The sequence below is a fragment of the Chrysemys picta genome, chromosome 4, assembly GCF_011386835.1.
Source record: "Chrysemys picta bellii isolate R12L10 chromosome 4, ASM1138683v2, whole genome shotgun sequence".
Taxonomy (NCBI): Eukaryota; Metazoa; Chordata; order Testudines; family Emydidae; genus Chrysemys; species Chrysemys picta.
The window spans coordinates 98,256,914-98,272,671 of record NC_088794.1 but is presented as its reverse complement, the minus strand read 5'-3'; the positions used below and the strand labels follow the sequence as shown (position 1 = coordinate 98,272,671).

General features: G+C 42.3%; 1 protein-coding gene across 17 annotated transcripts in view; it reads left to right on the top strand.

Annotated features, from left to right (window-relative positions):
* Nucleotides 1-15,758, top strand: part of RYR3 (ryanodine receptor 3) — a 561,484-nt gene that overhangs the window by 523,360 nt on the left and 22,366 nt on the right. For all 17 annotated transcript variants that reach the window (XM_065595380.1, XM_065595379.1, XM_065595381.1 and 14 more), the window contains 3 exons: nucleotides 10,903-10,945; nucleotides 11,503-11,630; nucleotides 14,958-15,018. In XM_065595380.1, the coding sequence (XP_065451452.1) occupies nucleotides 10,903-10,945; nucleotides 11,503-11,630; nucleotides 14,958-15,018 (232 nt within the window). The remainder of the gene's footprint in view (nucleotides 1-10,902; nucleotides 10,946-11,502; nucleotides 11,631-14,957; nucleotides 15,019-15,758) is intronic.

The window sequence follows — 15,758 nt, the reverse complement described above, 5'->3', positions numbered from 1 at the left end:
TAGATTAGCTAAACAATTAACTTTAAAGAGAGCGATTTTAAATACAAGTAATGAGGCAAAGACTTCAGAAATGGTTAAAAGAAAAATAAAGATAAAATGCAACTATTGCCTAACTTAACAAACTATGTTAAATTCAATGCAAAGTTTCTCATCACATGCTCTCAGCAGTCTTACTGACCAAACTTCTTAGGCCAGGATCCCTTCTTCAGTTCAATGGCTACTTCATTCGTCCCGTCTGGTGCAGTGAATCAATGGGCAGAGAGGCGAAAGAGAGAGAAGGGGTCGGGGGAGGGGAAGATACCTTATTTTTATAGTGTCTGTCTCCACCTCCCTCCCCGGAAAACATTTCCAGCTGAGATTCTGGAGACAAAAAGTCTATAGAGAAGGATATTCCCTGCTGCTTTTCCTCTCCTGTTTGAGGTTTCTTTGTCTACAGTTTAGTGCTTAAATGCAAATTAGGCAGAGCACGCATTACTTGGTTTGAGTCAGACCTTTTTGCCAACTTCTGTTGTAGTTTGGAATGTGTGTTAATTACATTATATAGGGAAATCTTATAATTTCACATACAGTGTTGCCACACATTTTATCAGGATACTATTAACCAGCAAATTATAAATTTTCAGATGATCCCTCACAAGGCATACTTTGTACAAAGATTATTACAACAGTGTGTAGGGTGTGGACACAGAGGAAAGGCTGTTATTCCCACTACTGATGCCCAGAAAGAGAGGTGTATTTCATTGTGTTCTGGACTTAAGAAAGATGAATACATTTGTCAAGAAAATCAAGTTCATGATGGTCATCCTTGTGTCTGTTATCCCTTCTGGATTGGTATGCTGTTGTTGATTTGCAGGACACTTACTTTCACATGGAAATATATCCTGGCCACAGAAAGTATCTTTGATTCATGGTAGGCAACATGTACTACACATACTCTGTGCACCAGCCTGACCAAGGCAGTATTTGTACACAGACCTATATCAGTTCTCCATTTGATCACCCATAGCTGTACCTCTGGTTGAAGATCTCTTGTCATAGAATCAAGGCAAGTCACTGCACCCCAACCTACAATCTCTCTGCCTCATGGTGTGGATAATCTCTTGTTGAGCAATAAGAAGAGAGTCTGCTTCCAAGATGTGCAGGCCATTTTGGTGATCAGCAGAAAAGATTCCCCTAAAGCCATTTGTGCAGTAAAATGAAAAAGGTTTTCAGTCTGGACTGAACCTCACCAGTTAACACCAATTAACACCGAGATTAGACACATACTAAACTACCTGCTGCATCTGAAATCTTCAGATCGTTCTCCCAGTTCAATAAGTGTCCATTTATCATTCATTTCTGTGATACATCCACCAGTGGATTTATATTCTATCTTTTTGTGTCCCTTCATATCCAGATTTTTAAAGGGACTTACTCATGCTCACCTGTGTCCAATCCTTCACCTTCATGGGACATGAATTGAGTGTTGTCCCATTTAATGGGTCCCCCCTTTGAACCTTTGGCAACAACATCCTTGCCATTGTTGTCAGTGAAAACAGCATTTTTTGTAGCAGCTACCTCTGTGAGGAGGGTGTGAGAACTTCCGGTACTTCTAGTTGACCCTCTTTCTCACAGTATTTCACAAAGACAAGCTCTCTTAGGCTACACCCTAAGTTTATGACTAAGGTTGTCTCCACATTCTATCTCAATCAGATTATACATCACTCAGTGTTCTTGCTAAAACCTCATTCTACCAAGGCCAAATAAAAACTTCATATCTTGGCTGTTTAGAGAGCTCTGGCATTGTACCTGGAAATCTTTCAAATCATCTCCCAGGCTTTTTGTAGCCTATGCTGATAGGATTAAAGGGCAACAGCCCATCATATATCACATTGGATTTCTGACTGTATCAAGCTTTCCAAGCAAAGTCTCTCCTCCACCCATTCCACTAGAGCTAACTCCACTTCATCAGTCTTCATGAGGAATGTACCTGTAGTTGATATTTGTGAGGCAGCAGCATGTTCATCCGCACATACCTTTTCCACACACTACACTATAACTCAAGTGTCCAGAGACAATGCCAGCTTCAGCAAGTCAGTGTTGCAGACTCTCTTCAAGTAATCCAAAATCTCACCACCTGTAGGGTTACTGCTGGTGAGTAACCTACAATGGAATGTGTATGTGCACAGTCAAATGAGAAGAAACAGTTACTTACAGTATAGTAACTGTTGTTCTGCAAGATGTGTTGTGTGCATATACATTCCACGGCCCTCACGCCTTCATCTCTACTTTGGGTATTAGTTTTGTGGTAGTGCGAAGGAACTGAGAGGGAGGTGGCAGCCACACCTTTATACCTTGGCTCCTGGCACAAGGTAACCGGGGCACAACTGCCTATTTCTGACAAAAGTCTCAGACCCAGCTGCAATGGGCACGCAAACACCTACAGTAGAATGTATAAGTGGACAACACATCTCAAAGAACAACAGTTGCCATACAGGTAAGTAATTGTTGCAGAGTGTTCTGACAGAAGAGATAGAGGGCATTCAATGAACATTGATTGGAATAACGAGGAGTCCTTGTGGCACCTTAGAGACTAACAAATTTATTTGGGCATAAGCTTTCGTGGGCTAGAACCCACTTCATCAGATACATGGAGTGGAAAATACAGGAGCAGGTATAAATATATGAAAGGATGGGGGTTGCTTTACCAAGTGTGAGGTCAGTCTAGTGAGATAAATCAATTAACAGCTGTTGTTCCATATATAAGAGGCAATGTGACAAGGAAATTTGATGGATTTTAGAACTTTCCGAACTGGGATCACTTCTACCCAATTAACACTTTTCTTGTAAAGCAAACTTTAGCTTGGAGGCTATTTTTCTGAGTTCCCTCTGTAAGAGGTTTTAGTAGCATGTTTTTGAGTGGCCCAGCAATAAAGTTAGATCTCCTTCCTTTCCCTGTTACTGCATTGTATATTAAAGGCTGTTGAACAAGGCTAGAGAAGAACAACAATGTATCCAATTCTTTACAAGTCTAAAACAATGGTTGGCTGTATATTTATAGGCATAAATAAGTATTTTAAAAAATGGACTTTCAAAAGTAATTACCAATATGTATGAAAGAAACAATATTTTGTCAATGAGAAGAAGCCAAAAGAGCTACCTTATTCAGTCATAAACAAATATCTGTCGGTAACTAGACTCCCTTATTATGAGATACTTAGCAGAGCTCTCTTTAGGAACTGGTGGTCTGTTACCTCTATTGTCTACTCTGAACTTACAGCCTTTGCTGCCTACCTATCTTTGGGTTGGGATAATGCTTTTCCACCTTTAGAGTATATCTACACTTGGAGCTAGAGGTTTACATCCCACCTCGAGGAGATACACCTGCACTAACTCAATCAGAGCAAGCATGCTAAAAATAGAGTGTAGCCACGCCAGCATGAGCAGCAGTAGGGGCTAGGTCCCCCAGTCCGATCCCAGCCAAGATACTAGATACATGCCCATGGTGACTAGCCCCTCCTGTTGCTCACATCAACACAGCTCTACTGTACAGTTAGCACACTAGATCAATCAGAGCTAGAGAAGGTATGTGTGCGCAAGCTGGAATTTATGCTTCCAGATAGAAGTTGTAGGCCTACCAGATTCAGCTGTTCAATCCTTAACACACACACATTAGCAACCTCCTCTACCCAAAGTATTTTCCAGCCTTGGACTAACTTCATAAGTTACATATCCCATCCAAAAGATACAGTCAGTATCAGTGTGCCTTAGTAGTAGCTAAAAAGACATGCCATGGCATCTGCTAGTGTTGACCTAATAAAGAATTTCCTTATTACAGTAGTTGAATTCTTCTATTTGTGCATAAGTTTGCCAGTGTATGGTGTCTTTTCATAGTATGTATTTTCTTCAATTATCTTTAAAATGCTGCTTTTCTTTTGCATTGAACAACATGACTAGCTTTTTCATTATAAATTAAGTACACTAGTTTTGTTCTCTTGCATCAAGAAGCATGATTTCCTGAAGCTCATCTCTAATGCAAAATTATGTTAGTATTTTAGGGATAATGTCTGAATTATTAGCAGCCTTTTAATGCTTTATTTTCCTAAGGCCAAATCCTAGGAGTTTTCCACTAACTTCAGTTTGGTCATATATTGTGATGACACGGATAGGTAAAAAGTTAGAATTAAAAAATTACTTGAAAATATTCTTCTGGAATCTTGCCAATCTGTTTCTTACATCCAGAATGGTCTTTCATTTTGTCAGTAGATAATTGCACATTAGAAAATGTAATGAGAGTCAACAAGCTGAATAATACTCTGTGATGACAGCTTTGATTAATATACAGTTATTAAAACACAGAAGCAACATATTTTTGATGTATGATTCTAGGGAAATGTTAGCAACAATAGAATTCAGTTTGCAGGTTAAGCTTCTACTTGTGAAATAATTAACTTTGTTTTTTCCAGTAACAAACCGGTTTTGTGTAGGAGTTGAATTCATCAGTTCCCTACAGCAAAGTGGTGGTGTTATTTTCTGATTATTTTCTGTAACGGGTATTATAGCCCAGAATTGGCAGTAGTGCTGCTGTTTTGATCTTCAAGGAAAAATACTACTATGTGAAATTTATTAATTCTTGCTATTAATATTGGTTTTAAAATGTTAAGCTTAATGATATTTGTTTCTCTGGATTAATAGATTTGCAGAGCTGTGAGAAACAACAACATAAGTGCAGTTCTAGAAGAGTGCAAAGTATTTAAAAACATCACTTTTGAGGCTCAGTCCACAATAGCGCAAACACTGGGTTTCTTTTCATCCCTCAATTTGGCAGGCAGGGTGATGACCATCTAGTGTTTTCCTGCTCTTTAGGGCTCCCTCTTCTGCTTCTCCAGCTTGACTCCTGCCTCACTCAGAGCAACATGCAGGTAGGCAACCTCTACAGCTGTATGTGGCTGCCATTTAGGTCTTGAGCAGAAAAGCCTATAATAAAAGGGAAAGAGAGAGGATTGAAACACCTCAACTATGTCTCATGGATTAATGCTTTCCCATGGATGGCATAAGTGTTTTTTCTGCTTTCACTGTGAAAAATGTTCACTACCTAGTAGAATGAGACAGCAACTGAAGGGATTTCTGGGCCTGTGTCAGACAAAACCAGCCTGCCCAGCCTTCCTATAGGGAGGAAGGAAGATAGCCTGCAGGAGCTGAGACACTCTCTCTCAAGCAGCTGTGGAGTGAGGGACTGGCTTAGATGGTTGGTCTCTGGGGCTGTGACAGACAGAACCAGTTCACACAGTTCATGCACAGGTAAAAGAGGCTCTCCTTGAGGCAGCCTCAAACTCTTGAGGAAAAGGAACTTTAAGACTTCCATGAAATACAGGATCTTATTGAGCCAGGTCTCCTTAACTGTGTGGCATGCTAGTTATACTAATCCAAGATTCTCCCAGGAGAGTTATCCATAGCAGTGTTCCAGCAGCTACAAGAACTGGGGAATCTCCACTGTGGAACTGTTCATAAGGAAATTCAATGCTAAGTGCTTCCTTTTTTGGCAATGATTGTCTTGACCCAGCAATGCTAGTGCAGGATGCATTTGTCATTTCATTGAACTTCTCATTGTTACATGTTTCCTCCCCTCCAACTCCTATGGAGAGTCCTAAAGAAAACTGCTCATCATGGGATTCCTTTAATCCTAATTGTCCTGGCCAAGGCTATTTTAGCATATGGAACTGATGATACTCTCGGAAGGGATGAGAATCCTTCTGTCCATATGCCATGACCTTCCTCAGGAGTATTACCCTCAGGTCCAGGTGCCCTAATTTCCTGTACAATGAGACTTAGAACTGATTCCACTTCAGCTGTGCCACCTCCTAGGTCAGAGAAAGGAAGTGGTAGTGGACAAGCTTTGCAAAGGTGGTTTCTACATTCTCACTAGGCACTACGGGCCAATTGTCAGTTATCTACAGACCCATCCTTTGACTTCAGAGAGCTGAGAGCAGGGCTTAGATGAGCAACTGTCCCCTAGAAAGGACTAGCTGAAAGGTTAGGCAATCCCCTCCTCCTCCTAGTTCAGTTCCAAGTCTTATTCTCATGCCCCATGGTGTGTTTCATATGGTGCTACTAAACAGAAATCATTGCACTGTCTCATGTCAAATCACAGAAAGGTAAATTATATTCCCATCTACAGGCTAATCCTATGAGGGCTTTCCAAGACCAGGCATCAATAAGTCTTTCCTCCTTAGGAAGGTAGATCAGGCTAACAGATTTGTCAGATCGAAAGGAGTCAAACTGAAGATTCAAGAGGAGGAAACCCAACAGAGAGAGAAATTCTGGATAGTGATTGGTCATCATGCCAGTAAATGAGTGAGAAGGAGGAACCTAGAGTCTGAACTGGCTCTGACAAGCCACAGATAATTTGTCCTTGTCAAACAGACGCCACTGATGTTGGTTACTTACTATCTCATTTTACAAAGAAAACTCATTTCCAAGTTTAATGTTGTGCCTGAAACATGCCAGATTGACATCTTTATAAAATACATTAAGAGATTGAAGTATATTATGCATTCACAGAACCGGTACAGCAATGATAGTGTCAATGCAAGCTTGCCCACACTGTCTTACCAAATTACCTCAATGCTGTGCTGGAGGGAGGATCTTGGCTTCACTGAAACTGCCAACAAGAAGGCCAATCAGACTATGTCTATGCTTTCAGTGATGTGTAGAGTACATACACTGCACAACTCCTAGCCTGGGTTTAAATAGCACTATGGACAGTGAAGCACTGCTTAGATGAGTAAAGACACACCAGAACCTTAGGGTATATACCCTGCACAGCTCTCTACAAGCCCAAGCAGTGCCTCACAAATCTACACTGCTACCTTTAGCAGTGTAGTGTCCTGCTGCCTCCCTGCTGCCAGAGCCTTTCCCCACCACAGTGACAAACTGTGGCTGTGGGGGCAAGCTCTGGCAGGGGGAGGCAGCAGGGAAAAGCTTCAGCAACTCCCCATCACCAGAACCTTTCCCTACTGTCTCCCGCCTGCCAGAGCCTTTCACTGCTGCATATAGCTACACACCACAGTGTGGACACAACCTGCTTTGCACTGTGGCGTGTAACTACATGTGCTGCACAACACACTACGTGTGCAGACAAGTCCTTAGTGTTAACTGTAATGGTGACTTATGTGAGATGGAGACTTATCAAGTAGGATTTGGTATAAAACCTTTTACATAGTCAGTGAACAGCTTTCAGATTATTAATTTCAGACACTATCATACTAAGCCAATTTCAGATGAGTTATGTAGAGCTGTGTGAGCAATTGCCAGTTCTCTAAACCATCCAGTCTAGCTACTTCCCTGTCATATGTTGTTTAAGAACCAACCCGTTTTCTTTGTTAAGTAGGAATGTCATCTTTCTTTGACGGAAAACCCACTGAAATTCTTTAAAGTGATGATTATTATACAAGTGTAACATTATTTCTTAAAAGACATCTACCACAACAGATCCCTCACTCTTGGGTCCATACTGCCAGACAGGAACTCCCATTATTCTAAAGTTCTTAACCATTACTACTCCAACAGGGGAGCTATGCAGACATGCCCTCTGTAGAAATGTTCCTAGAGATCCTAACCAGAGTTCATTTTTGACTTCTATTGATGAAGAAACTCACTATACTATCTCAGCAGTCCTGCACCATCAGCTCTATTAGATGGATGGGTGCTGAGCAATATTTTTTCAGGCAAATCTCTTATTCTCCGAAGAAGTGGGCTGTAGTCCACGAAAGCTTATGCTCTAATAAATTTGTTAGTCTCTAAGGTGCCACAAGTACTCCTGTTCTTCTTTCTCCTAACATAAGTATTCTTCATGGTGCTTCTTTTGACTCAGTGGCTGTTTTAGAAAACACAAAATCATGATTTCTTCTGTCTCCTCCAGGTTTTTTGTTCTGTGACAGCAAAGAAGCCTCAGGGCTCCTTTCCTCCCTATTCTCAGACTTTTCTCTCTCTCCAGTTCATGTGCACATTTTATTTTTGCCAGTAGTTCATCCTAGAGATTTGAAGTGTCTGAGAGGAAGCAACGTAAAAAAGTCCCAAATGTAGTTATCTCACCTTCTGATAAATGTGACCACAACACTGTCTCCTTCTGAGCAGAGCATGACAGATTTGCCAATTATATCTACATACACGTCACCGGGTCTAAGGGTAGCATTTGAGTGCTTTGACCCACTACACTATTGCCTCTGAAAACCAATGTTGAGAGGGTGGCCTTACCTCCTCCAAACTGCAGAGCGAGGAACCCATTGACTTCCAACATGTTTCTTTGACTCCTGAAAGCAAGCAGTTAAGGCATTCAGTGCCTCAATCTCAGCAGAACTAGAACTAAAAAGTTAGACATTGTCAGCTGGGCTCAAAGAACATATTATACAGTCTGTACTACTCCTGCTACATCATCACCCCAGTTGAATCAAAGATGAACGCCACTTTCAGCTGACTAAAATCTGGTCTTAATGTGAAGTGGATCTCAAGCATTGGTCACCTCAGTGTACTTGAAGATATGATTCTCTCAGTATACCCAACACCTCCTGTATGTTTTAATGATCTTTTTACATATCGTATGAAATAAAATAAGTAAATAGGCGCTCTGATAAATGCAGCTCAATTCAAGGTATCCCTAGACAAGATACAGGTCATATGGAACTAGCCCACTGCATCTGAAGCAACCTGTCCTTTAAGGTCTTAGAGTTTTCAAAACGAGGAGCAACACTTGAACCCACAACCAGGTAACAGACAACAAAGGTGCACAAAGACACAAAACTCTCAGCCTCTACTCTGTCATGAACCATACTACCAGATATAGGGATTCCAGGCTGGGAAGCAGAGAAAAATCCCTGATTCTATGTGATCATATGGAACAAGACTCTGATGATGATGGGCTGTTGGCCACTGCCATCCCTAAAAAGGTCAAGAACCAGAAATGGTTTGGTCAATTAGGTGCTAGTAACAATCCATATTTCTGCCTCTCCTGACACTAGAGATAATGAAGGAAAGACATTGTTTTGAAAGGTATCTTTCTCTGCTACAGATCAAGATTCACATATTTCCCACTGGCTATTGCAGTATCTTATTGTTTTAAAAAAATTATTTCATGAAGACCTCGGGGAGTTCAATAATGTCCAAAGAGTGGGGAATCTGTTGTAGAGGCAATTTTAGGAGAACTATTCATCCCTCACTCACATTTTGGTGACTGAAGATTCTGTAACCTTTCTAACTCCATATTTGTGTACCCTTGTACATACAGTACTTTCAGTTTCACTTATTACTTGAAAGGAATTATCTTTTGGGGACACTAGGGACATGGCTGTTCTGAAGGGCAAGCCACCTGCTGGAGTGAAGTTTCATAACATTAGAGCTGTCTGTGTTCTATCTGGCCTTTGTGCTGGGATTTTGGACCCAACAGTGGTATGTGCTATGATTAAGGCCCTAATTGAATTGCGGGATGATTGTCAAAAAATTGCAGTTGAGTTGTGGACAAGCCATAGAAAACTGCAGAAAAATAATAACGGACCTTGTTATTTGCAGTATTGAGGTCCATTATTACTTTCCCGTGATTTTCCTCGGTCAACCACCTTGAGCTGTCAGCAGCCCGGGGCTGAGACCATGGCCTGGGGCTGCCAATGGGAACACGAGGCTGAGAGCAGGGGCTCCCACTGTCAGCTGCCCAGGGCTGAGAGTGGGGGGCTGGAACTGACAGCGGGAACATGGGGCTGAGAGCGGGCTTCTCCCCTCCCCCCATCAGCTGCTCAGGGCTGAGAGCAGGGGCCTGACGCAGACAGTGCCCATCTTGGGCTGACAACGCAGACTCCCACTCTCAGCCCTTGGGTGGCTGGGGCTCCCACTGTGAAAACTGTGGTGGAAGCCTAATATTGCAGAATCGTCAATACTGCAATATCACAAGTTAAGTAGGGCCTTAGTTACGATGATGTACCTTCAGAGAATACAATTACAACTAATCACCGCTTCATCTAAGGCTACAGCTACACTTGGAGCTGGGGGTGTGATTCCCAGCTGTAGCAAACATACTTGTGCTAGCTCTCATCAAGCCAGCACACTAAAAACAATAGTGTAGCAATGGTAATACAGGCATGGCACGAGCTAGCCACCCCAAGTACAAACCTGCATGGGTTTGTGCTCGGGACGGCTAGGCAGTACTGCCCCTCACCACTGCCTGTGGCTACACTACTATTTAGTGTGCTAGCTCAATGAGAGCTAGCATGAGTATGTCTGCTTGGGCAGGGAATCACCCCCCCCCCAACTTTAAGTGTAAACATAACCTAAATCATCATCTTTATATTTATAGTGTCAATGCACTGTGACTTCTGGTGCTATGTGTCCCCGCGAAAATGTCTATTTCTGTGTTTTCAGCCTTGGATAGAAATGAAATCAAGGCTACTCTAGTAGTTAACATGCTGAAAAGAGTCATCTGCATTGAGAAACTTCTTTATCTTCTCCAAGAATGCAAAGCTGGGTTGTGCTCACATATCTTGGGGTGCGGGTGGGGACTAGGAAGGATTTTTCAAACGGATTTGTTTAGTGTTGAAGGATGTTATGATGGCAGTCTTCACACTATTGGGTAATGGTGAGCATTAAATGAAAGCAACCAGCAGTTTGTCCTTTATATTTCACTAATAAGTATTTACATGGATGGTATAAAGAGAAAAAGCTAGAAGAGACATTGGTGTTACAGTGCATTACAATTCGTGAGGGCCAGTTACTGTCCTTGCACAAATCCCACTGACATGAAAAGTAGTTCTGCTCAGAGCTTGAGAGCAGTGGGTGCTTCAGGCAAATTGAAACAAAACACTACCATGAGCATGAATTGTATTTGTTTTTTGCCTTCATCAATGGGTTAAATAACTTGAGAACTTTTTATCTATGCAGATCCTTTCCTAACAATTACTGGGACAAGTTTGTAAAACGGAAGGTAGGTTCTTTAGATTATTATGGCTAACGTAAAACAATATACTGTGTATTTAATTCAAATATCTTTATTTTTGTGGTATAAGCATACAGACATTTGAGAATTACATTTTGTTTCATGGAACTCATAGTTATGGTAAATCTTACTGGGAATAGTCAGTTGTGATGTGGGTGGGGGAAGAGGAAGAAGAGAGAGTGCTTTGGCTTAATTCCTAGACTCATACATTCTAAATAACTTTGTGCTGTCAATCAGCCATGCAATTCTAATTTACAGCCATTGTCATCATTAGGATACAAAGCCCCCTCATCCCCCTAAAAAAAGAAAAACATGCCAGCTCAAATTACTTTAAATTATACCAAAGCTTTCAGATAATAGCCTTTTATGCTTCTATTTTTCATTTTTTTAAATGCTTTTTCTCTCTTTCTCTGAGTTCTCTCTGTTCTTGCAGTGCCAATCCTGGAAAACTGAGGTTTTAAAATTTTTGATAAATGGGGGTAAAGTAAAGGGGATGTGACACCAGTGTCTTGTCCTGACCAGAAGCTCATCTTTTCCCCTTTTAGGTTATTAACAAATATGGTGACTTGTATGGAGCAGAGCGCATAGCTGAACTCTTGGGGTTGGACAAAAATGCTCTTGACTTCAGTCCAGTGGAAGAGACTGAACCAGAGGAGGCATCTCTTGTATCATGGTATGATATTTGGAGATTTTTTTTAAAAAAAGCAGCTGACCTTAGCTGATTTCAAACAAATCAGCATTGGAAGGGATTTTTAATCTGTTGCTACCACTGCGTTATTAAAGATAAGAACAGATTTGATACGTTGAGTGTGTGTATTTTCAATACTTTGCTCAGTACTAAAAATCCACATGGTAAAGGCTTCTTTGTAGTAATGAAGTAAAATAAACTAGCTTTTTAAAAAATCTACATATACCACTTACAATAATGGTCCAGCACAGCCTTCCCACTCCACTGCACATGTAGCTATTAAGAGTCCATGGGTCCCTGTTCCAGTCAGAAGGAAGGGAGCACTAATCACAGAGCAGACCTGGTCAGAGATTTTCCAGTAATGCAGGTTTCATTAGGAAATGCCAGTTCCTCAAATATGAAATATTTCATGTTTCACTTCCAACAAACCACACGCAACTTCCTATCAAAAACCTGCCTGGATTCCTGCCAGCTGGCCTGGTGGAATGTTGGGGACTCCCGCTTCCAGGGTCCACTGCTCCAGGGCAGCTCTGCCATGGAAACTGATCTGGGGATGGGCACTTCAGGGTGGCCAGGCTCCCTACCACAGAGTCGAGAGCCTGATAGCTCTGGGAACCCTGGCTCTATCTGGGGCTTGGCTTCTGGCTTCCATGCTTCCTGCCACAGAGCTGGGTACCTGGAAACCTGGGGGGCTCTCAGGGTGTCTAGGCTCCCTGTTATAGAACTGGAAGACCTGGCTCTCAAAGCTCTGAGGCTCCCAACTCAGCTATGGCTTCTGATCAGTCTGCTGGGGCTCACAGGGAGCCTAGAAGCCCTGGGAGAGACTGGTGAACCAGAAGCCCCAAAGTTTGGTCTACCAGGATCAATTCTGTTTTGAAATTTCCAAAATGACATGTTTTGATTATTTCAGAACTAAATTTATTCAGATTTCCCTTCTGCAGAAAACTTTCAAAATTCTGCTTTCCATTGTGAAATGAACCAAACGTTTTCCAGAAATTTTGGAATTTCCAGCTGAACAGAAATTCCAGCTTTCAACCAGCGCTATGTCAGAGTGCTTCCCATGGTGCCTCAGCAAGGCCAAGTGGGAATTGTTTGGCAAAAGGATAAGCGTGCCAGTGATCCTTTCCTGTCCATCCTGACAACCACAAAAGGGGGGCATAGAAAGAAGGAAATGCAGAGAACTGCAAAACAATTGTCATGCCATCCTTCCCTGGCATTGTGAAATTGCTATGAAAGTGTCACATCTTGGGATGTAGAATTGAAGTAGTCTGGTGCCTTTTCTACAACATTGAAGTCTAAAATTCTTCAGAGTTGAGTACCTCTGTGTTATAATAATATAGGTGATGATCTAATAGCAAAGTAAAAAGAACGGTGGAAGAATCCTGGGTTCTCGTTGCAGCTCCTGCACTGACTAGATTACACTTCAAAATGACCTTGATAAGTTAGAGAATTGGTCTGAAATCAAAAAGTTGAGAGTCAATAAAGACAAGTGCAAAGTACTTAACTTAGGAAAGAAAAATCAAATGAACAGCTACAAAATGGAGAATAACTGGCTAGATCAGGGGAGGGCAAACTACGGCCTGCGGGCTGGATCTGGCCTGTCAGGGCTTTCAATCTGGCTTGCGGGATTGCCAGCCCCATGGCACAGTGGGGCTAAGGCAGGCACCACGTCCCTGTGACCCCTGGGGGCTCCGTGCGCCGCCCTTGCCTGCAAGCACTGCCCCCCACAGCTCCCATTGGCTGGGAACGAGGAACCACGACCAATGGGAGCTTCGGGGTTGGTACCCACAGGCGAGGGCAGCCGCGTGGCGGAGCCATCTGCCCCACCCCACCCCCAGGAGCCACTGCCAGACATGTAGACATGCTGTCCAGTTCCAGGTAGAGCGCGGGCCCAAAATAGGCAGGAAGCCTGCCTTAGCCCCACTGTGCACCGCTGACACCCCGGAGCTGCTCAAAGTAAGTGGTGCCGGGCCGGAGCCTGTCCCCCGAACCGCTCCTGCCCCCCATCTCCTGAGCCCCCTGCCGCACCCCTCCTGCACCCCACCCCCCTGGCCTGAGTCCCCTGCCACACTCTGCACTCCAACCCCCTGCCCTGAGCCCCCTCCTGCACCCCAATCCCTTGCCCTGAGCCCTTTCCTGCACCCCGCACTCCTTCCCGCATCCCAACCCCCTGCCCCAGCCCTACATTCATGGCCCTGCATACAATTTCCTCACCCAGATGTGACCCTCGGGCCAAAACGTTTGCCCACCCCTAGGCTAGATAGTGGTACAGCTGAAAAGGATCTGGAGGTTACAGTGGATCATAAATTGAATATGGGTCAACAGTGTGATGCAGCTGTGAAAAAGATTAATATTCTGGAGTGTATTAACAAGAGTGCCATATTTATTATTGTTACTGCAGACAATTCCAAACCCTCAACATTTAAGCATCTTGACATGCACTTTAATCTCAATGGGTATGTCTTCACTACACATTTTAATGGGGCTTACTCTAACCCAGGTTTTAGCCTTAACTCCCACTACCATTTATACAGAAAAACTTCTGACCTGGGTTTGGAGGAGCTTTAAGCCTGCACTAGCTGACCTGGCTCAGGGGTGTGGGTTTGAACCTGGGCTCCACTTTAACTCAGGCAGGAATCCACCCAATTTGCAGTGAGAATACAAGCTAAATCATTCAAGTGTTGATAGTCCTCCAGTGCCCTTCCCACAATTCCCCCCAAAGAACAGACAAGTTATCTCACAAATGCCACAGTTGACTGGGAAAGAATCTGAGAGTGTCTCAGCACAAAGAACCATGGGATATGCCCCCAGACACACCTGGGTGAGTGCAGAAAGAGCAAGGACACAGTAATGTGGGTATGTCTTTGAAGTGGGGATGTGGGACACTTATACGTGGGGTAGGCTTACCCTGGGGTAGGTGCCACTAGCCGGTTTAACTGTGCAGTGTAGATATAGCCTATACGTTCAAAGTAGAGCTGTATTACTTTTACTGAAACTCTGGAACTCTTGAGACTATTGGAACTCTGTGGCTAATGCCCAACACAGTTTTGAAAATGTAGAGAATGCTCTCTAAAATAGAGAGACCAGCACATCAGTCTTAAAATAATTGTCCAGCATATACCAGTGCTTACAAAAAATAAATACAAATAAAGTGCCAGAAAGATCCTAGTTACATTTTCTGAAGAAAAATGTTTAAGTAGCCATTATGTGAAGATGTGTTTGTGTTGTTAAACATAAAGAAAGGAGTGTAACTGTAGTTATTAACTACTTAATATTGACATTTATGAGTTTCAAAATATTTATATTCCATAGGTTAAGCTCTATTGATACAAAGTACCAAATTTGGAAGCTTGGAGTTGTTTTCACTGACAATGTAAGTATGTTAGTCTAGAGAAGACTTTCATTTATTCTAAATGCAAATATGTATTTTGCACTCAAAGCTATAGTTGGGCACTTTTTTAATAAAGAGAAATAAAAAAGTAAATACAATTCGGTAAGATAAGAAGGCAGTCATCTTGAGTATGGTGAAATAAGCATATGTGGGTAACCAAAGGAACCGCAAAAAGTAACATATACGTTGATAAATTAATAGCTACATACTTATGGAATCGGTATAAAATGTTTGTTCTTTTTCTATCTTTAACCTTAGCCCAACAACTTTAAGTTAAATTATCTGTGGGAATATTTGCTTTTGACATCATAGGGCAATATTCAGGAGATATTATAATTGTAATACAAGATTTTGGAAATTAATAATAATGATTTGGTGGGGTTAAAAGGAATAATATTAAGAGGCTTTTTATTGTATTCTGGGGTTTAAATTAATTTTGACTTTGGGGGGGGGGTTGTAAGTTGCCAGACTGATAGTCTTAAAACCAAAGCCTTCTATCTTCAGAGTAGGTACAGCACAGTCAGTGTCTGCAAAATCTTGCTCTATATTAATCCTGACCTGCAGAGACCACCTGTAGGGGTCAGTGGTTAGTTCAGACTCATTTAGGATCCTTTCTTAACTCCCACAACCATCTCTAAAGATCCCTAGTCACCTTAAAATTCCCTCTTGCAAATGAGGGCTGTATATATCTCCTCCAGATCTGATCAATACTGCTCAAAGGG